The sequence below is a fragment of the Panthera leo genome, chromosome A1, assembly GCF_018350215.1.
Source record: "Panthera leo isolate Ple1 chromosome A1, P.leo_Ple1_pat1.1, whole genome shotgun sequence".
Taxonomy (NCBI): Eukaryota; Metazoa; Chordata; class Mammalia; order Carnivora; family Felidae; genus Panthera; species Panthera leo.
This window is the reverse complement of record NC_056679.1, coordinates 122,479,279-122,502,769: the sequence shown is the minus strand read 5'-3', so window position 1 is coordinate 122,502,769 and position 23,491 is coordinate 122,479,279. Positions and strand designations below refer to the sequence as shown.

General features: G+C 42.0%; 1 protein-coding gene across 2 annotated transcripts in view; it reads right to left on the bottom strand.

The window, feature by feature from the left end:
- The window catches only part of STK32A (serine/threonine kinase 32A), a 133,610-nt gene extending 112,567 nt beyond the window's left edge, over positions 1-21,043 (bottom strand). For both annotated transcript variants that reach the window (XM_042938623.1, XM_042938631.1), the window contains exons 1-2: positions 20,889-21,043; positions 16,635-16,782 (exon numbers count right to left, since the gene is read on the bottom strand). In XM_042938623.1, coding sequence (XP_042794557.1) covers positions 16,635-16,686 — 52 coding nt within the window. In that variant the 5' untranslated portion in view covers positions 16,687-16,782; positions 20,889-21,043. The remainder of the gene's footprint in view (positions 1-16,634; positions 16,783-20,888) is intronic.
- Between the last annotated feature and the right edge of the window lie 2,448 nt (positions 21,044-23,491).

The following is a 23,491-nucleotide window of genomic DNA, read 5'->3' as shown; positions in this document are numbered from 1 at the left end:
AGTCCTGGAAACTAGTAATGGGAAACTAATTTGGAGCTTCTGACTCCAAAATCGAAGCTCGTTAACACTAGACAGCGGCACGTGCTTTCCGTGTGCATCTCAAAACACAGGAAGAGAAAATGTGATGACATGTTAAGACCGGATAAAGACTGGCTAATTCTAACTCCAATTACGTGTTCCAAGAACATGATGAATAGATGGAAGTGTGCTCTGACTATTCAAGAAGTAAATTTGAGAAGTTTGTTGAGTAGAGCCGGAGAACAGTTGTTGAGATCCTTGAAGAGAGAGTTCTGTAATGCCCTGGGGGCTCCCTGGTGCCAAGCTTGGTAACCAGAATGGGGAGACTAAGAGGAAATAATTCTGCTGCACATTATTTCTATCCTGAACACAATCTGATGACTATTGAAATTGCCTGTTGTCAGCACATTTTGAACAAAAATTAAATGATCCTGGTCTTTTTTTTTTTTAATCTTTTAAATTATTTATTTTTTTATTTTTTATTTTGAGAGATAGAGTGTGTGAGCAAGAGAGGGGCAGAGAGAGAGAGAGAGAGAGAGAGAGAGAGAGAGAATCCCAAGTAGGCTTCACACTGATAGTGCAGAGCCCAACACGGGGCTCGAACTCATGAACCATGAGATCATGACCTGAGCGGAAATCAAGGGTTGTACACTAAACCGACTGAGCCACCCAGGTGCCCCAAATGATCCTGGTCTTTAAAACCACCCACTCCTTCAGTATGGATAAGCAAAAGCTCTGCCATGTCCAGCAGTGATGTATGGGTTAAGGACACAGGCTCATAGTTGTGAGATGACTACAGGGCTCCTTCTCAAAAGTATTCTGAAGAGAACAGAAGGCTCATTCTCTACCATCATGTAAGGGTGAATGCAGCCGCGTGTGGTAGATACCTGTAATGGTTGAACTCAAAGAGTTATCTCTGAGCCAATCCACTCCTAGATATATACACCAAAGAACTGAAAGTAGGGACTTATACACCAGTGTTCTTGCAGCATTATCCACAGTAACCCAGAGGTGGAAATAACCTAAGTGCGCATCAACAGAAAAATGGATAAGCAAAATGCGGTATACATGTACCATGGAATACAGCCACAAAAAGTGACAGATGATGTTCTAACACATGCTACAAGACAGATGAAGACCTTATGCTAAGTGAAATGAGCCAGGTTCAAAATGACAAATATTGCATGAGAGGGAGGGGGCATGGTGGGAATTACTATTTGATGGGTATAGACTTTCCATTTGGGATAATTTAAAAAATTCTGTGATAGCGGTGATGGCTTCACATACTGTGAATGTACTTAATGCCACCAAATTCTATACTTAAAAATGTTTAGAATGACAAATTTTATGTAACATATATTTTTCCACAGTTAAAAAATGCTAATGGGCACCTGGGTGGCTCAGTTGGTTGGGTATCCAACTCCTGATTTTGGCTCAGGTCATGATCTCACACTCATGAGACTGAGCTCCACTTCTGGCTCTGCACCCTACCACAGGGTAGGCCTACCCCTCTGTGGTAGGGTGCAGAGCCTGCCTGGGATTCTCTCTCTCCCTCTCTCTCTGCCTCTCCCTTGCTCATGCGCACTCTCTCTCTCTCTCTCTCTCAAAAAAAAAAAAAAAAAAAAAAAGATGAATAAACCTAAAAAAATGTTTTAAAAAGTCAGCTTTCAGCAAATGGTGCAGAATCTTCCACACTTCATTCAAGTGACTATTTATTTATTACATAATATTCATACTTAATGTTAATACTGTCTAAACAGAACAAAACTGGTTACCGTATTATTTTATATAATAATGACTTAATACTCCAAAATAAGGAATATGTATCTTTATTCCTACCACCCAAATAATTTTCAGGATTAAAAAATTATTCAACATGACATGGAGGGCCTGGGTGGCTCAGTAGTTTAAGCGTCTGGCTTCAGCTCAGGTCATGATCTGACAGTCTGTGAGTTCAAGCCCTGTGTTGGGCTCTGTGCTGACAGCTCAGAGCCTGGAGCCTGCTTCGAATTCTGTGTCTCCCTCTCTCTGCCCCTCTCCTGCTCATGTTCTCTCTTTCTCTCTCAAAAATAAACATTAAAAAAATTTTTTTTAATTATTCAGCATCACAAAAAAAGCTACTGAACTCTAAGAGAATTCCTTTCTATGTTAGTACTTCACTATATTTAAAACTGTACATTTAAATAAATTATAATATGCCCATGTTGTAGGATTTCATGTATACTAAATTACACTTTAAAGAAATCAACAAATTTTATGAAACTGGGATAAGCTACTCATGATGTAAGTGAAAATGAAGGTACAGAACTACATAGTACATCATCCCAAATATATCAGAAGTAAGAAAGACAAGACTATACAATGTATTCATTCATTCGACAGGGAGGTACTGAGTATATAAAAGTGAACAAAACAGACAAAAATCCCTGTCCTCATGAAGTTTGTGTGTGTGTGTGTGTGTGTGTGTGTGTTTTAAGTGAGAGGAAAAAACAATTAAGAAAGCAAATAAGTCAATAAGAAGTCTGAAGGAAAGTGTAGTGGCCAAGAGGAATTGAGGGATACTAGAAAGGATGCAGGATGGAGATTGCCAAGGGAAAGTCCCCCAAAATATTAGCAGTGGTTATCAATGGGCTGAGGCATTGTGGGTAATTTTTTCTTCCTAATTTTATTTTCCAAGATTTCTGTACCTCAGATGTGCTAATTTTATAGCTATAAAACTCACTATTAAACATACATTTCCTAAGAATAGCTGCAGTTAAGTTCATCTACCTTTATAGAAGATAATCCCCACAAACTGTTAACCATGAGGATTATTGGGACCATAGTCTTGAGTGTAAACCCACCAAGAAAAGGAAGCAAACCAGTTCTAGGTCCCAATTAGGAACATGGGAATTAAACAAATTCTTCCTAATGCTTAACCAAGCCTTAGTTTAGAATATTTTTCCTGGTAATTGGGGCACCTGGGTGGCTCAGTCGGTTGAGCGTCCGACTTTGGCTCAGGTCATGATCTCACAGTTTGTGAGTTTGAGCCCCACATCGGGCTCTGTGCCGATAGCTCAGAGCCTGGAGCCTGCTTTGGATTCTGTGTCTCCTCCTCTCTCTGCCCTTCCCCCACTTGGGCTCTGTCTCTCTGTCTATCAAAAATAAATAAATGTAAAAAAAAATTTAGAATATTTTTCCTAGTAACTTATGCATACCCTGGACAGAAAATGCAGAAGTTATCAAAGTGGCAGGGACTTCAATATTTTGTAAAAGTAAGTCAAAATTATCCCTCAAGGTGTCAAACAAATTAGGTTGATATAAAAAGGTTGAAGAATGAGTGATGATGATGGTGAAATGTATAGCGAAAGGCATGAATATTATTGCAGTTTTTGTCTTTGATGGAGGAAGATGAGAAAAGCTCAGGAGTGGTGATGAACTGCAATATTAATTCCAGATGAGAAAAGGTGTAACATACGGAACCCCTAACCATTCCGTAACCATGTCATCTAAGGGGTCAGCATGGGAGTTACAGCAGAAGCGAAGACAGATGTCACTGAGAAATGCAGTGATTCCGCTCTGTGAGAGCAGGATGCAGCAGTAGTAGATGCATTATGGACATTTGATTTTTTTTTTTATTAAAAAGCAGCCCCCATCTTTACTTATTTGATTTTATACATTCATTCTGATTGGGCGTCCTAAGTGGATATTTGTAACTGAACAAATTAGACTGGCTTGACATCAAGATTCAGAATCTAGGGGCTCCTCCTGGTTGGCTCAATCAGTACAGCATGTGACTCTTGATCTCGGGGTTGTGAGTTCAAGCCCCACACTGGGCCTATAGCATACTGAAAAAAAAAAAAAAAAGATTCAGGATCTAGCCACGTGGCTATCTGATTTCAGGACAGTGGTTTAATCATCCTGTGCCTCAGTGCAGCCATGGGTAAACTGCACCCTGATCCAGTGATAAAGTGCATTATGGTTGCTGGTCTCCGCTGTTGCTCCTAACGAGAATGTCACTGGTTGCTGAGCATGTTTCGCATCACTTGCTTCCACAACGAACTCTATGACACACTCAGTATCTGGATGGGAGGATGGGATGAGTGAGAGTCCAGGAGAGAGTTTCAGGCTGGCCACCTCCCAGAAAAACCACCAGCCTGGGACAATGACGGCCACCACCATGCCCCATCTGGGTATGTCACGAAGGTGCTCACCCCCACCATGTCCTCATCAACACCCAAACTTCTGTCATAGATGGAGGGTGGCAGGGATGAGGGCATCACGGGGATCGACCGACCTAGAGCACTTCCTAGGGAGGGAGCAGCATGTGAGCCAAGCCTCCAAATCCCCATGGTATGATCCATTGTCCCATCAGACCTCACAAATACAAATTCAGAGATAGAGTTAGTAAGAGTTTAGAGATGGCAACTGCAGGGCATTAGAGCCCAAGTGTGCCACTTGGATGCAGCCAGCCCTGGTAACTGCTCACATGATCTCCTAGTTTCTTCCCCTTATATTGGTAGACAGCTTAGACTTGGAGCCTCAGTCTAGTATCTCCTCTTAAAAAAATATTTCTGCCTTAACATCATATCCTGCTTCAGCTATTGGCTCATTGCTCTGCTCCCCTTTAGACAAACTTGTTGAAAGACTTGATGACACTTTCTTTGTCTATATCCTCACCTCTCATACACCCCAGCTCCCCAGAGTCTGCCTACTGCCTGCCTGTCCCTACCAAACAGCTGTTGCCTATGTCCCCAGTCTCCTCCTGGTTGCCTGATACCACAGGTATTTCTTACTTTCCTCAACCCGACATTCACCAGACCATTCAACAGAAGTAGGTACTCCCTCTTTCTTGAAATACCCTTCTCTCTTATTTAAAAAATTTTTTTCTTTAATGCCTAGTTTTGAGAGAGACAGACAGAGAGAAAGGGAGACACAGAATCCGAAGCAGGCTCCAGGCTCTGAGTTGTCAGCACAGAGCCCAATGCTGGGCTCAAACTCATGGACCGTGAGATCCTGACCTGGACCGAAGTCGGATCCTTAACCAACTGAGCCACCCAGGTGCCAGGAATTACTCTTCTGTCTTAAATTTCAGAACAAATGGTTTTTCATTCCTCACTAGCTCCTGCTTCTCATTTTTCTTAGCTGGATAGCTTTCCTCTGCCTGACTCTCAGTAATGGGATTCCTCTCTTCTTTTCTTTCCACCCTCTCCCAGTCCAGACTCATCAGTCCCCAGAGAACTAGGAACCACATCTTGAGATTGCTAGGCCAGACTTTCCCACTCACCTCTGACTGCTCAGTCCCAGTGTCCTACCTAACATCACCATTTAGTCTCCCGTCACTTTATGCACACAGACAAGAGCTTTTTTCCCCCCCTAAAAGTGTTTATTAATTTACTTTTGAAAGAGAGGGGGAGGGAGAGAGAGAGAGAGAGAGAGAGCGAGAGCAGGGGAGGAGCATGGAGAGAGGGAGAGAGAATCCCAAGCAGGCTCCGTGCTGTCAGCGCAGAGCCCAGCTCAACACAGGGCTCAATCTCATGAACCTTAGATCATGACCTGAGCTGAAAGCATGAGTCAGACACTTAACCGACTGAGCCACCCAAGCACCCCCAGACAAGAACTCCTGACTATGCCTAAGCATGTACCAATGGCTCAGTGCCCTACCTTCACTTCAGCAGTGTCCTAGCCATCTTCCTGCCTACTTACATGAACACCTAGAATTTGTTATTTTGTTCTTCCCTCTTATTCCACATTCAAACCATCAGTGAGTCTCAATTATTTTATATGGAAAATAAATGTTGAATAAATTCGCAGCTTTCCATCTACGTTCCCACTCTGCTGGCCCCAGGTATCCTTATCTTTCACTGAAAAATCCTTGTCCTAATTAAAATAGGTTATTTGGTTTTTTTTTTTTTTTTTTCATTTTAGCCATGTAAGTTATCTACATAGAACTTACTGACAATTATAATCATACATTTGAATTTCACAGAAAATCCTATCACCCTAAAAAGACATTAGAGGAGAAAAGAAAACCAACACTGGGTAGCTTTTATTTATTTATTTGCCACGTAAGAACATTTAAAACCTCGTGATTATGATAATGGTATTAATAAGATTTATTGAATGACTACTGTGTGGCAGGCATTATGCCAAATACTCTTTATGGATAATCTCTTTTTATTCCCACAAAAATTGTATGAGGCAGATATAATTTATTAGCCCCCGTTTACAGATAAGAACACAGGATTGGAGAGGCAAGTCATTTCAGTGTGACTTGTGAAAAGAGTCTCACTGTGAAAAAAGTTCTATTTCTAAAATCCTTAAATACTAAACACACACAAGAAAGAATGTAATCTTATAATTGAATTTTTTTTTTAATTTGAGAGAGAGATGTAGCGTGTGAGCATATGAATGGGGCAGAGGTGGGGAGAGAGAGAAAGAATCTTAAGCAGGCTCCACACTCAGCCCGGAGCCCACTGCCGGGCTGGATCCCACTGTGGGGCTGGATCCCACAACCCTGGGATCACAACCTGAGCTGAAATCAAGAATCTGACACTTGGGCACCTGGGTGGCTCAGCTGGTTAAGCATCTGACTTCGGCTCAGGTCATGACCTCATAGCTTTCAAGTTTAAGCTCCATGGTGGGCTTTGTGCTGGTAGCTCAGGGACTGGAGCCTGCTTCAGATTCTCTCTCTCTCTCTCTCTCTCTCTCTCCCCCCCCCCCCCCCACTCATGCTCTGTCTCTTAAAAATAAATTAAAAAAATTTTTAAAGAGTCTGACACTCAACTGACTGAGCCACCCAGGCACCCCAGAACTGAGATTTTTAATAGTATTCGCTTTATGAGAAGTTTACTACACGGCCCCCATTTTTCTCCCTTTACCACAGATAAAGAAAAGCACTGCCATAGGTTGGCATTTATCCACAGAGGGTGTCTGGGAGTCACTGGGTTAGCCTGTAATTCTCTGACACCATGAAACTAGTTAAAGTTGAAGGACAGCTCTAGAGCATATCACTTGTGATCCCCTGATGAAAAGTTACTTAGCGGGCTCACTAGCCCTTTATCATCCCAAATGGTTGGCAGCAAATGGTTGCCACTAATACATGTGGAGCTTGGCAGGTTCTTTAAGGATATTTGAACTTTCTCCAGAGAAGCAGCCTCCAAGGCCAATTGATGGCATCTGTTTGCATAGTCAGCACTTCCTTTTTATGAAACTCTGTGCCCCAGGGAGTCTGGGATTTACTGACACCCATTACTGGTGCCAAAACCAAGCAATGGGCACCAACAGCTTCTTTTCCTGCTGCCTGAACCCCAATTCATGAATATGCTCGGAAGTCAAAAATATGTTGGCTATTTCCTTAGAACAAGTTGGAAAGTAGAACGGTGGGGTAGAATGGGGGTGATCAATTGTTAGATGCCCCCTAGCTGAATAAATGTCCCTAGTAGAAAATAAATTCTACTTAGTGTTATTTCAGATGAATTACAGACTGGTACCCATTTATGTGAACCCAGTCTGTATGGCTATCAGATAATGTATATTATAAGAGTAATATATTTTATCCACTAAAACAGTAGATTTATTGGCCCAAGTATTTCCATTGGTGCACGATGACCAACCAGAAGAGAGATGGTGAAGAATGGCTTTAAGCATCAACAGAGAACAGATATCAATATCCTTGCCTGGCCTCTCAGCTTAAGGCTAGAGGGCTGTAGGTGGATACTGGGGGGTCCCCAGCATATATGAATATATGTCTGCCAGATGCTTTGGATTAGGGGTTAGCATAATATGGCCTGCAGGCCAAATCCAACCCACCATCTATTTACATGGCTCATAAGCTAAGAATGGCTTTTGTATTTTTAAATGCTTAGAAAAAAAATAAAAAGAATATTTTGTGACAAGTGAAAATCATGTGAAATTCAAATTACAGGGCCCATAAATAAAATTTTACTGGAAGGGAGCCACCTTCATTTGTTTTCTCATTATCTGTGGCTACTTTCATGCTACAATGGCAGAGTTGAGTAGTTATGACAGAGACTGTGTGAACTGCAAAGTGCAAAATATTTACTATTTGGCCCATCACACAAAAAGTATGCCAACCCCTACGTGAAGTAATTCTCAGAAATAAAAAATACGGGCTACTCGAGCATAAAACAAGGTTAACATGACTTATTTTACTGTAAAGAGGACTCTAGAAAGGAAAGAAGAAATAGTGTAAGAGGAAGAAAATAAAGCATGTGCTGCTCTATTGAATTCAAAATCTGTCACCATAAATTTTTTCAGTTTTTCCACCATAGAAACAGGGCTCCCTGTCCTAATGTAACAAGAATATCATTAAATTATTGGCTTTTTTGTGTCCATTTCCAGATGAAATTTCCATGACTGGTCACATAGCCATGTGTGGTTGAAGCCCCTATATAATTCATAGAACCTGAATTGGTGAATTGATGACTACCACTGGTTACTTTAATTGAATAGGCATCTGTCAGGCCATACAGCAGATGCCGGATGCTCCTTCACTGCCTTGGTCATTAAAGACATTAGGCTTGGAGAAAAAAAAAGACATTAGGCTTGGAGTTCACATGGTCTGAACACTGAAGCCAGCTTACAGATTTAGTTTTCAAACCTAGGTAGATGCAAGAAGAAAACTAAAAATGTTTATAACTTTAGATAACGTAAAAAGTTAGTCTACTTTGAGTGTTGCTTAATACTAAGTAATTCGTCCACCACAATTTATTCATAAGACACTTTGAGCTAAAATATTCTTTACTTTAAAAGAGGAACAGGGGCGCCTGGGTGGCTCTGTTGGTTAAGCGTCTGACATTGGCTCAGGTCATGATCTCACGGTTTGTGAGTTCCAGCCCCGCGTCGGGCTCTGTGCTGACAGCTCAGAGCCTGAAGCCTGCTTCAGATTATGCGTCTCCCTCTCTCTCTGCTCCTTCTCCACTTGTGCGCGCACTCACTCTCTCTCTCTCTCTCAAAAATAAATGTAAAAAAAAAAAAAGCAATAAAGAAGAAATGAACTATCTCCAAATCTCATTCCTACTTGGACCAGAAACATCCACCATCCCAGAGCTAAACAAAGCTACCTCATGTTTAACTCATTGACCTGAGTAAACCTGAATTGTGTTACATGAAGAACTCAGGATGAGTAAACCTTACAGAACATAATCACTCTTCAGCCATAGAGATTTCACATATCATCGTCTGCTGCCATTAAACCAAGGGAGGAAATCAATGGCCAGAAATCATGTTTCCAAAAGACAAAAGAGTAGATAGGATCATGACCTTTCATTTCCCAAATTGACATCCACAGAATATTATGTGTCACAACATATTAAAAGATTTTCTACAAAATAATTTCATTTTGAATTAAGTTTAAAAAATATAATAATACTGAGATTTCATTATTGTAGGACTTTTCAGAGTCTTTAACATGCCCATAAGCATTGTGAATCTCTGAAGGCCTGATGTAACTTGGCTACATTTGTTTGAGTGGATCCTCTCAAACATGTATTCATAACTCACCACTCAGTAAACATGCAAATTGGAAGCACTAGCTCCATCTTAGAGGTCTTTTTTCTTGCTAATTTCTCCCTTACTCTTTTTTTTTTAAGTTTATTTATTTATTTTTAGAGAGGGAGAAGGAGGGGGGGTGGCAGAGAGAAAGAATCTCAAGCAGGCTCCACACTGTCAGCTCGGAGCCCAACGCTGGTCTTGAACTCAAGAACTGTGAGATCATGACCGAAGCTGAAATCAAGAGTCAGATGCTTAAGCCAGTGAGCCACCCAGGCTCCCCTCTCCCTGACTCTTCCAATGTCTTGGAATGGGGGAAATAAAGCCCTCATAAGTGCCTGTTCTTACAAACTGTTGGAGCCGAGGTTATTTATGACAAATGCTTTAACTAAAGGTTAGACTGTCCAAGATGCCTTTATGTTTTTAAGAAGCCAATTCTCACTAGAGAAATTTTCCTTCTACTTTCCCAGTCATTTTGATACAAAATAGTAAATAATGTAAGACAACACCCACGTTTGAGAGGGGGAAGTCTGAAATTCATTTGCCTATCCAATTGGGCACAGAACGCAATGCATAGACATTACAATAACAAAGGAGATTTTCATAGTCCTTCTTGCTGGAATCAATTCAGTAACCTCCCATTTCTTTTGGATTGCAAATCTGTGGTCAATTTTTTTGGCCCAACATTTTGAAGGACCCACTGCCTCTGCCACCAAAGAAGATGTAGGAAAACCGGAACCAGTCACATATCCTAGGAGACCAGTGTTGCCAACTGAAAGTAGAACACTGAGTTTTCAGCAAGTCCTAAGAAGAATGCAATAATTTGGCTTTCCCTGCAAACTCAGGGCACTGATGAACTCTTTGAAGCAGCTTTTAATCTAAAGCCAACTTTTCTTAGTTACAGCACTGCAGAAGAAAGTGGTCTCCCAGCTTCACTAACCAATTTCATCACCTCTGCATTCTTTGTACATGCTTAGAAACACATACTACTTACAATGATTGCAAGACCCTCTCCTGTTGCCTAGACTCTGATTAGAAACCAGTCTACTTTCTCCTGTTGTTAAAGAGTTCCTTTTTCTAAATCACCTTGAAAACCTCAACGATTGGACTTTTCAAATGTTAGTATTTTTAATAAAATAAACAAGCAAAAAAACCCCAAGAAACAAAACCTGAAACAAATCAAAACAAAAACCACTGTATTCAGAGGAAACAAAACAGATTTAAAGAAAAAGAGGTTATGAACATTAAAAAGTATCACCTGCAAACTTCTTAACTTTCAGAAAAGTTACCATGTCTTTTTGTATCGTTAATTATTTCTCAGAGTTTCCATATAGTAGTTGGGGGGGGGGGAGGGGGACATTTGCCACTGTGTCTGTTGGTCAAATGGGATTACTTAAGTAACTTTGGGTTTAAATCAGAAAAAGTAATTGATTTTTCAGCCGATTGAGTTTTTGATTTTGCCTTAAATTAAAAGACAATCACCCCAGGGGACGGATGAAAGAGAAACCAGAGGAGATTATGTTTTTTGTGAAGTCAGTAATTTAGCTTCTTTTTAAAGGACTTTTATATAGGTTTTCACAATATCCGTAAAATCTGCCATTATGTCAGTCCAATTGCATTGACAAAATTATGAATAGGTCGTATTCACTATGGCATCTACACAGAGCTGCATTTAATCAATTTTGGTTCTTTCAGAAGCGGAAGTACCGTAAAGAGCTCATGCTAAGTGCCTCTGTGTTAATATATAATAGTATAACTAGCATCAATCAGGTACTTACTTTATATGAGACACCTCACTAAGTGTTTTACTTGCATTATTTTATTGTAACCTGACAATGACCCCAATGAAGGATCCCCAATCATTACTTACATTTTACATATGAAGAAACTGAGGTTTCCAAGGGTTCATTAACTTGAAGAATAGAAGGGTTTGTTTTTTTTTCCCCCCACATGAATTCACTAATAATTATTTAGGTTTGGGGACTTTTTTCCATGGTATTTCAAGTCCCCTTAGAACACTTTATAATTAGTCAAACTGACTCTTGTGTTTGATGATGGGCAATCAGACCACATCTCCTTTGAGTTTTCTCATAGAAACACCTAGAATGCTAGTCTGTGGCACTGCTGAGATTTAAACCTTGTAAATGTCCTTCCACCAGTGGAGCCCATGCTTTCTCCCACTATGCCAGGTGGCCTCCTCTCACAAAATGCAAAACATAATTAGGTGGATGCCAATGTAGTGCTTCCTCTAAAATTAAAGAATTACCGTATGACCCAGCAATTCCACTGCTAAGTACATACCTGGAAGAATTGAAAACAGGGGCTCAAACAGATATTTGTACACCTATGTAAATAGCAGTGTCAGTTATAATAGTCAAAGGCAGAAAAAAGCAAATGTCCATTGACAAAACAAAAATGAACAAAATGTGATATATACATGCCATGGAATATTATTCAGCCTTCAAAAGGAATGGAATTCTGATAAATGCTGGAATATGGATAAACCTTGAAAACATGATGCTAAGTGAAATAAGCCAGACACAAAAGGACCAATTTTATATGGTCCCACTTATATAAGGTACCTAGAATAGTCAAATTCTTAGAGACATAAAGTAGAATGATGGCTGCCAAGGACTGGGGTGCTGGGGGATCAGGGTAGAGGAGAAGGGGTGTTACTGTTTAATGGCTACCAGATTTCAGTTTGTGGAGATGAAAAAATTCTCCAGATAGCTGATGGTGATGGTTGCCCAAAAATGTGAATATACTTAATGTTACTAACTATACATTTAAAAATAGTTAAAATGGTACATATTTTATTTTAAATAATTTTTTTGATGTTTATTGATTTTTGAGAGAGACAGAGACAGAGCTTGAGCTGGGGAGGAGCAGAGAGGGAAGGAGACACAGAATCCAAAGCAGGCTCCAGGCTCTGAACTGTCAGCACAGAGCCCGATATGGGGCTCAAACCCATGAACAGTGAGATCATGACCTGAGCCAAAGTCGAAGTCGAATGCTTAACTGACTGAGCCACCCAGGTGTTCCATTATTATGCATATTTTAAAACCAAAAAAGAAGTTAGGGCTTAGATTTGCATCAAATATAAACGGTGGGCCACAAAACAAAACAAAAAAATAGTACAATTTGAGATCTACTTTTGAGGAATGAGATAAGCAGGTTTTATGCTATTCAGCAGCACTATAAACCTTGTACTTTGTCTTCACAAAACAAAGATCAACATAAATAACTAATAGAATGATTCTCTCAAGATCACCATCATATGGAGCAACATGAAATACAAAGTGTCAGGACGAATTCCAGCAAGAACAGCTTATTTCAGTGGACAGGATCTCAGGTAACATCTGAGTCCTTCATTACCTTCAGAGTGAACCAAAACACTTCAGCAGGAGAAATCTTGAAATATTATTTGGGAAAACTGATTCGAATTTTCTTCTCAAATCTATACATTGGAACAGCAAACATTTTGAAGGAAATATTAAGCACTTTTTCATTGCAGATTGGGATTCTTTGACGCAGTATTTTTAAAATAATTAAATTGGCTCATTTAAGTGCCCTACATTCTGGCCCAGTTTGATTATTTACGTAAAAATCAGGAGAAAAAAAATGAGGTAGGCATGAATGTTCTTTGATTAGTCAGTGCTTTTTGTTGTTTTTCTTTTCTGGTCAGAAGCTTTATAGCAGTCAAATAAAATTTTATCTTGTGCTCAGTATAGAGCTATGAAAAGAGCCAAATCGAATTTATAGGATTTACTGATAAAAACAAAAATAAAAAGCTAAATGCTCAGAATGTCCTACTTTCCCTCCCAATAGTCAGTGTCTTAAAAACAAACAAGTGAATATGGCAATTAAATACAGTCCCTTTGCATTACATAAAAAACTCCTGCTCATCAGAATGTTAGGATATAGGCAACTATTCACTTCTGATTTTGTCATTATTTGGACCCTGGACTTGGTTTTCCTGTGCTTGAATTATTTTTCTCATGTCATTGCATGAGTGTCTTCTTCTCATCTTTCAGGCTTCACCTCAGATGTCACCTCCTCAGAAAGGCCAACCCTGACCACGCTCTATCTCAGGTGATCTCTCCGCCATCATCCGGTCCCTCTCTGTAGGATAACTGAGTCATTCCCTTGGTGGTGCTTTAACATTGTCTCCAGTTATCTGGTTTATGTATTTGTTTCATTGTTCATTGTTGGCCTTCCCCCATTAGACCATGAGCTCCACAAGGGCAAGGGCCATCCTGATCCCTGCTCTTCTCCTCCTGTCCAGCAGTGACAGGCTCGTCGCAGGTGGATCTGCCCATCCATTTCTGCCTTGCAACTGTGTGTATAAACAGACTCAGAGCCTCGCCCCTAGGGAGGCTATGCTCAGCTCTTCTTTTTATGGGGCTGGAGGCTGGACAACTAAAAGGTGGTGGCCTGCAGGGGGCTAAGAAGGACCTGCTTGCTCCTTAGGCCTAACTTTACCCCAATTTACTTACACAAGAGTCCCCTGCAGGTACTTAGAAAGTGGTACCTTATTTCCCATTTGCCTCAGTCTTTTGGGTCTCTAGATTTCTTGGGAACCCCGTGAAAAGAAAGGCTGGGTCAAGTGAGGAAAATTTAGAGATCTCTGTATTTTCTCATTATAATGCTATCCTAATACCTTGAAGTGACACACATCCCTCCCAAGTGACAAACGTGAATCTAGCCTCTCTTTCCTACTCTCTGTGGCCTCCTGCATAACATAGGGAACACAGTGAACTAAACAATTGAAATCTAAGCCTACTTGTCTTTTCATTTCAGAGATGGAAAAATCAAGTAACATCACAGGTCTTTAGATTTTCACCCTAACTACTTGATACAGCAAAGCAAGGCCACAGAAACAAGCATGGGAAAATGTTGAAGACCATTTTCTAAGTGTATAAACAAGGGTTTCCATGCAACACTTTGTATAGTTAGTAAGGATGCACCTGTCAGTCAATAGCGAGTGGCTGGGAACGGGGCATCCTGAGCAGTCAGATATTTGTTTAAAAGAGTCCTTCCAGGCACACCTGGGTGGCTGAGTCAGTTAAGCATCTGACTCTTGATTTCAGCTCAGGTCATGATCTCAGGATTCAGGAGATGGAGCCCCGCATCATCACGCTCCGCACTGACGGTGCAGAACCTGCTTTAGATTCTCTCTCTCCACCTCACGTGCGCACACACACTCTCTCTCTCAGAATAAATAAATAAACAGTACAAAAATAAATTAAAAAAAAATAAAAGGGTCCATCCACAGACTCAAAAATTGAGATTGTAGCAGGCTTCTCGTTGTCCCCTGACTATGGCAAACAGCTAGTTCACCCCTTCTTTTGTAACAAAACAGAACTTATTTTTACCTATTTCTTTTTTTTTTTTTTAATTTAAATTCAAGTTAGTTAACATACAGCGTAGTACAGGTTTCAGGAGTAGAATGGGTAGTCATTCATCACTTACATAGAACACCCAGTGTTCATCCCAAGTGTGCTCCTTAATGCCCATCACCTGTTTAGCCCATGCCCCCACCCTCCACCCCTCTAGCAACTCCCAGTTCAGAACTTATTTTTAGAAGGTTCATTGGCACATAAGGTAACAAACTAAACTTCCCATTGTAACTTGTTACCCTTGTAACTCGGTTCGCGCATGTACACCAAAGCAATCGGCAGCGGCCAGATCACCCGCTTCAAAGGAGTGGGCTCAGTCTCCCGCCTTTACCCCTTCCCTCTGGCTGCAATGTGGATGTGGTGGGGAGCTGTCCCTAGGCAGGAGGGTGAGAGTGGCACTCGAGGGAAAGGAAGGTAAGGAAAGAAGCAGGCTTGTTGGAGCCGATGCCATTCATAGCCCTCTGGAGCCACGCAACACCTGCGTTATTATGCCTGTGTTGTTCCATGAGAAAGAAAAACGTGTCCATCTTGTTTAAGCCACTGTTATTTGTGGTTTCTGTTTCAGCAAACAAACTTACTTTCTAACACAATAAATTCTCCTTGCTGACTTAGATGCCGCTTCATCATTTTTGCCAAGTGGCTTTAGGATCTCAAAACTAAACTTTTTGAGTTAAAAATGACCTCCAAGTTTACTCTATCCTCTCATTTTATTGATGAGGAAATTGAAGACAGAGTGAGTAAATAAACTTCTCGAACCTCACAGGTAGCTCGGAGTAGGACCGGCGCTCAGAACTCCTGAATTTCAGTTCACTGTTCTTATCCTTTGTTGTCTAATTAGTAGAAACTCCCTCCCTCTGAGAGGCCTGGACAGCTTACTAGCTGGGACCCAGGACTGCCTTTTTTCCAGCTGACCTATAAGTAGCTGCCACCATGCATATACAGACAAGGCTGTCTAGTCTAGGAAGGGAGAGTGACAGGGGGTGGCCCATGCCCTCTTCTGGCATGTCTCACCGTGGGATGACAGAAGAATCAGGAAAACCCTTGCTTTCATTTCTTTTCTCGCTAAGTCCGACCTTGAAAGTGACCCTTTTCTCCAATAAAACTGATTGATTTTCCTCTGACCTAGCACTGTGAAATTTGCCTAGGACACTGAAGCATGCCCATTAGAAGCTCAGAAGACACCTACTTGCATGACTCCACTCTATAATGAGTATCGATTATCATTCAGATGCAATTTGGTAATATAAGAAATTTTCCATAACAACTAGCAGTAGGGGTAACTTCAGCTGTTAAGGAAACCACATAGATGACAACAAATCATTTAATTTCAAGATCTCCTACCCACCAGGTGCCCAACCACAGCTCCCTTTGGACAAAGGATATTGGTATAGTCATAATCAAGAAAACTGCCCACGGTCTCATAGAAAGTAGAAGATAAAACCTGGCTATTAGCTTATAAGATCCTTGGGCTTACTCTTGTACTTCTCTCTCTCTCTTTTTTTTTTTTAATGTGTGATTTACTTTTATAAGGTTCATGGGCACATAAGATAACAAACTAAACTTCCCATTGTAACTTGTTACCTTTGGAACTCGGTTCGCGCATGTACACCAAAGCAATCAGCTTTGCTGTGTAAATTTACACTGTGATTTATTTATGAAGCAAGGTGTTTATATTTGAATTCTGCAAAATTGTATATTTTATTACAGTTATCACATATTTCTTACCATCCTCATTTTCGTCAAACACTGGGGGTTTGCTTGAGGTGTTGGCTCCCATGGTCAAATATGCCCAGACCTGAAGCCTCCAGTCACACTATCCTGACAGAAACATTCATTTTCACTCCAAAGAGGTCTGGAAGCCTGAGCTCGATACCTGGGAGAGAAAAAGAAATGGTATCCTTATAATATGGTGTGCTCTAGGAACGCTGAGCACAGAACTGTGGCTGCAGTATTAGTCTAATCTGTATCCCTACATCAGAACTTTTTGTGATTGAAAAATGATACTTTCACAAGTAACAGAACATTAGGCCTCTGGGAGAACCCACTACATGGCCTCATCAGTAGTGGTCCCAGACTTACAAAGACCAAAGAGAGCAACATGTTTCCCTAAATATGAAAACAAGTTTAAAACGTGGTCAGCCACACTTTATTTAACAAGTCCCAAAATAAAAAAAAATTTTATTGTGACTGCACATTTTTGAGAAAATATATTGGTTCAAAATTGCTCTTTTGATGTTTGATCAACAACTTTAATATTTTTGGACATGAAAATAGATTCCCCACCTTTTTCCTCCTACCCTGGAAAGTACTACAATGTAAAAAGAACAAGGTCTGAGTTTAGGCTTTATCACACCAGCAAATTGCTAAATTTCACTAAACGTGATTTTTATCCCCTTCCCCTGAACTTGAAGATAATGATGGTCCCCTCCTCAAAGGCAAATTAAATGTGATTTGAGACAGTATGTAAAAAAGTATTTCACAGTGGAAGTGTTCCATGATTGTTGGCCCCTCTGAAGTTCAAAGGATATATGTAAGAGCCAAAGGTCCTGAAAAATGTACATTTGAGGCTTTGTTCACTTTCAAAACTTTCCCTGAAATTGGTAAGGAGAGGCAGCATCCACAGTTCTGGTTATTTTCTTTCTTTTTTTTTTTTTCTTTAATTTTTTTAACATTTATTCACTTTTGAGAGAGCACATGCAGTGGGAGGGGCAGAGAGAGAGGAAGACACAGAATCCAAAGCAGGCTCCAGGCTCTGAGCTGTCAGCACAGAGCCCAATGTGGGGCTCAAACCCACAAACCATGAGGTCATGACCTTAGCTGAAGTCGGACCCTCAACCGCCTGAGCCCCCCAGGTGCCCCACAGTTCTGGTTCTAAAACCGAAACTACTAATGGCTGGTTACTTGATCTCTTGTCTCTAAAATGGAAGAAACAACAGGGCACCTGGGTGGCTCAGTCGTTTAAGCGCCCAACTTTGCTCAGGTCATGATCTCACAGTTCTTGGGTTCAAGCCCTGCGTCAGGCTCTGTGCTGACAGCTCAGAGCCTGGAACCTACTTCGGATTCTGTGTCTCCCTCTCTCTGCCCCTCACCCACTCACATTCTCTCTGTCTCTCAAAAATAAATAAACATTGAAAAAAATTTAAAATGGAAGAAACAACAGGGACTTCCTCAGGAATTACAAGCTCACATGCCTACAAGAGCCAGGCAGGAATGCAGGTGACTGCCCTTCACCAGGGGGAAGACATCAGTGCCTGGTGGGGACCCTGGTGACCCGGAGAACCCAGGCTCCCTCTAGAAGAAGTCATCGCTCTCAGATCTAAAATTTTGTCACCAAGCGGAAACATGAGCCCAGGGGACAGATCTTCAGCTCTGCCAAAAATAAAGGGTAAAGATCCAGGTTTTGTACAAACAATATTTAAAAATTCATTTTAGCTGTGTATGCTTGAGCAAACCTCATGCATGGGACAAACACGACTCATAGGATATAGTTAATGAGACAATATCTGTAAGGCAATTCACACAATGCCTGGCACATAATTTACAAAGAATAGAATACTATTTTTAATAGTAGCTATATTTCCTTATACATTATTTTTTCGATACTGTATCGAAATCCACCTATTGATGGATTTCCTCTTAAACTTGTTACACAAGACAAAAATGCAGATTAGAGACAGAATTGAGCAAAGTGTCCCAAGCAAACCTGGGCGAAGGATGAGTTACTGAAAAAAACTTGCGAAGCCCTAAGCAAGTCGAGAAGTAAAGCTCATTTTCCCATTAGGAAAATGTAAGTAAAGCCTTCATTTGGAAGGCAGACTCATTAAGGAAATGCTACTTTTCATACTAAAAGCCAACTGCTGGCAAAGTGCCTTATGGACTTTAAAAAGAATCATTAAATGGAGAGCAAAGAAAGAGTCAGCAATTAGGAAGCAACCAATTAAATGGTATGGGAGGGGGAAGGTGGTAACAGGTGGCTGGAACAAGCCCAGGGGGATTATTGACATCAGGAAGACAGAAAGACCTCCACTCTATATCTACGCTAAAAAAAAAATAAAGGGCTTTTAATTTCAGTACAAAAGGGGGTGAGGAAAAAGCAAGTGGGATGCCCTTAGTGTTTCACTGTGGGCCAGGCAGAAACGAATGGGGTGCTCTGTGTTTTATTATTGCATTTAGAGCCCAGAATAAGCGGGGAATCGTGTGAGGGCTGAACCAGGGATCACATTAGAGAGCCTTGGTCCTAAAGAGAACATTGATTTTAATGAACTGAGATTCTTCACACCATAGACTGGGATCACATTGTCTTTTATTTTGTGCGTAAAACCTCAGGACACAGAATTTTCACACCATACCCCAAATCCTGTCATTCTTATATTTTTCTATATTCCTCAGGCTTTTCTCAAGTAGCCCGTGTTCCTGTAGCATAAGATGTACCAAGCATTGACCTTGCAAGTTGTCAAGACAGAGAAAGAGAGAGAAATATTATCACAATTTGCCACCATTCAGAGTTCCACCTTGATGTGCAGACAATTCGGTTCACCAAATATCCAGTGATTTTTAGCAGGAAGGAAATCTGTCAACAGGAAACCACTTTTACATATGTTTGGGGAAGGGGGAGGTATATGTTGTGGTTTCTCCATTGTACCTCATGTAGCCAATCCAGTTCAGAACTGTCTTTGCCTTTTTCTCCCCAGGGGGATAACCAACTTAGGTAACTTTCGCTCATATCCAGTTAGAAATAAACTGTCTGGCAGGAAAATGAAGGCACATCTTTCGCATTCTGCGGCATAGGGCCCAGAAGGGTTATAGGACTCTCTTCTGCCAAATCCACACCCATCCTGACCTCCTGGAACTAAGTCTGCAGGGCTACAGAGTATCATTTCAAGATGTCAAGAGGACAGTGATCACCCGTGGAAATGAACACCCTAAACATACCAACTATAAGAGAAAGAGCAATATGTCTTACAAGAACACAAGAGAAATTTCAGATTCTACCCTCACCTGCCCAGTCCTCAGATTATTAACTGCAGACTCATTCTCTAAAGCCAATGTTTGACCCCTCGCCTCTACTTTTGGGGGCTGTCAATCCGTGAGCTTTTCTAAGGAGTTAGGGCCACCTAGGTAAAGACGCCAGAAAGTTGCCACTTTGATGGGACTGTTTAGGTTCATTGTCACAGCACGTGCATAGAACTTACTTTGTTTGCATTTGAAAAACAGAACTGAAACTGAGAAACATACAGAAAAAAGGAAAGAAAGAAAATATCCTGAAAAACACCACTCTGCTCTATTGTTTATATTTCAATATTCATCAAAAATTACTGGTAAACATTATTTCCACCTTAACCCTCATGCAAAATTAATTCCCCTTTCATACTTCCCGAAGGCAGAAACGATGGCAAATCCTGTATATGTTTCACAGCCCTCTTTCCGTGATTTTACAATATGACGTGTGTTTTAAAGTAAGTCATATAAATGACATCGTGGTCTACATTGCGTCTTACTGTGACCATTGACATTTACAGCTCTCTGATTTAGGCATGCTGATCTCTGCAGCTCTGATTTCTGCTTTTTAAGCGCTGCATAGCAGTCCATGGTGTGAATACACCACACTTTATTTATCTGTGTAAAAATGTTCAAATCCTTCCGCTTTGGGGGAAAACATCCTTGTGGAGATGAAGCCAACCATCGAAAGCAGTTTTTGCTTGTTTAGAAGCTGAATAAGAGAAGCAGTCAGAAACATCTCCCGCAGTCACCTCGACCCAGCATACATTTACTGAAGTCTGACTGGGTCTGGCCCTGGGTCAGTGAGAGGCTGGGGGACCAGGTGGGGCCACAAAACAATCGATCCTAGCCCTATGTGCTGGCGGTGGTGACCGCCCGCCTTTGTCTCATTTCTCTTCCCCTCTAACTTCCCAGCTTCCCAACAGTGCCCTTAGTCTGCAGGTCTATTTAAAAGAAAGAAAAATCCAGACCACTACTCACCTAGATCTTGGTTCTCTCTTCTCTCCTTCAAGAAGCTGGGACGTCCGCCCGGGGAGTGGGGGCTAGCAGAGGCACTCCCAGAACCGCAGAGAGCGCAAGAGAGCCGGGAAGGGCGCCTACCTGTCTGGGCGCGGGAGGCTGCGGGCGCGGGGCTGCGCGGGGCTGCGCGGGGCTGGCCGGGGGCGGGCGGCACCTGCGGCTGCCGGGGCTCCGAGCGCCCCCCGAGCGCGCGGCTCCTCTGGGAGGGGCCGAGGGCGGGGAGCGGCCAGCCCGAGGGCGTCCCCTTGTCTCCGCCCTCCCCAGAAACCGCCGGGCAGTCGCCTGGGAGAGGAGCAGTCCCCTGGGGTCCGTGCGTCGCCGGGGGAGGGCGAGACGGGGGACAGCGCCGCGGGCGCGGCTCCGAGCCGGCGGCCGGGATCCCGAGGCGCCTTGGCAAGGTCCAGAGCCGGCTGGCCGCGGAGCGCGCCCCAACTTCCCGGACCGAGGCCTGAAGTGACCCCCCCCCTCCCCTCCGAGACACCCGGGCAGCGCCACCGAGGAAGGGGTGGGAGGGGATGGCGGGGGTGGGGGGAGCGGGTACGGGCCTGCAGCCCGGGATGGTAAGACTTTCTCCAGTATTGTGGGAAAACCAAGAGAGGATTGAGAATTTCATAGGATCCGACAGGAAGGATCTTTTGATTATGGTCTAGCAGATATCCTCCTTTCACTGCTGGGAAACTGAGGCACGAAGAAGGAAAATACTTGCCAAGTGTAACATACAATGAACCGAGAGAACCTCTTCCAGACCTAGGTCTCCTGGCTCCCAGTCCCTCATTTTCCCCCTGCATCTTTTTTAATGCTCCACTTCTGCCTGTGGAGGTGGGGCAGGAGACAGGGGCACAGAGATGAAGGCAATCTCGCTGGAAGTTTCTATGTTCTCTTCCCTTGCTGCTCTTTGTACTTCCCCTTTGTAATAATCGACACGGTCAAAATAACTTTTTATTGTTTTTTCCACCAACCCAAGAGTCACACACACTAAGACACCAGAGAATTGGTACACAGGTCGCTCTTGGACCCGAAGAGGGTATGTGATCATAGGCAGTTGAGGAGCAGGGCAGAAATGGAGGGTGTAGGTCTAGTCTGGGGGTGCGGTGGGGACAGCTTCTCTTCAGCTCCAGCATTTCCCTGCCATGTGGAAATGCCAGCTCAGTGTTGCCAAATATTCAGATTTTAAAAGAGAAGCTAGAAACGAGAACTTCTGTGTGAAATCTCCCATTATTTAAAAACATTGGCAAGTCTAAGAAATGTTAAAAAAACTGTGTTGGTCAAACAAAACGCATCTGTGGCTGAAATGTTTTTTTTCCAGACTCCTGTTTTGATCTATCTAGATGTAGAGTTGCAGAGTGTGGAAACCATTTTGGCTTTGTTCACGATGTTTAGTTACAGCTCCTAGAATGGTGTCTGCAGCATCTCTAAATATATCTGCTGAAATTTTTGGACAAGTCAGTGGTCACCTTATGGTCAAGAGCCCCATAGTTTACTCATGAAACAAAGATTTCGGAGAAGCTATGTTGTATTATAAGCTACCCCACTTTCTCTTCTCACTCTTATCTCAGCCATTGGCTACATTCTACCCTAGTTAGTAATTTGAAACTTAGAATAACCTTGAACTTCAACTGACCTATTCTGTCATGTGCATTTGGCGTCTGGAGGAAGGGATTTGCCCAAAGCTGCACAGTGAGTTAGTGGTAGAGCCAGGTAGAGACTTACCTTCTGTTGCCGACACCTTATAAAGAAACTGGGAGAGCATCAAATGCTATAAATGAACATTTAATGTGGAATTGGAGCTGAATTCCAAAATAGGGCAACCAGGTTCAAAAAAAAAATCAAATTTTTAAGGAATTCAATTTTTGGAGAGGGTGTTCTTGTTAAGGCAAAAATCAGGCACCCAGCTGAAGACACACTGCTTTTGTGTAACGTCTGGTAGTTTGAAAAACCCTTGGGTTATCTTCGTGGCATTAGAGATTCACTACAGATTTGTTAGACTAGTGTTATCTACCTTATCTCCTCCCAGGAGATAATGGTAACTGTTGTATCACTGAGAATACTGAAATTGCCAGAAAACAGGCTGAGACTAGAACTGAAGCCTCTGGATACCTCTTCACTTTAGTAGTATAAAGGGCTTGGAGTCAGGCAGCCTTTTATCCAAAAGCCAGCTCCACTGCATAATTTTCTGAGATATTGGACAAGTCACTTAGAGGCCCTGAGCCCCAGTTTACCAATTTCAGTAAAGGGGGATAATGGGCACTCGTATCAGCTATGATTGGTGGAGGATTAAATGAGATAATGTATATGTTACTGCCCTTAACATGGTGCTAGGCAGCAAAGAATAAGCCCTTAGAGTGTGGTAACTGTTAAGATTGTCCTTTAAAAATTTTTTTATTTATTTTGAGAGAAAGAGAGAGCATGCAAGCCAGGAAGGGGCAGAGAGAGCACTGTCAGCATAGAGCCTGATCTGGGGCTCGAACTCACAAACCATGAGATCATGGCCTGAGCTGAAATCAAGAGTTAGATGCCTAACTGACTGAGCCACCCAGATGCCCCCCATTAAGATTGTCATTTTA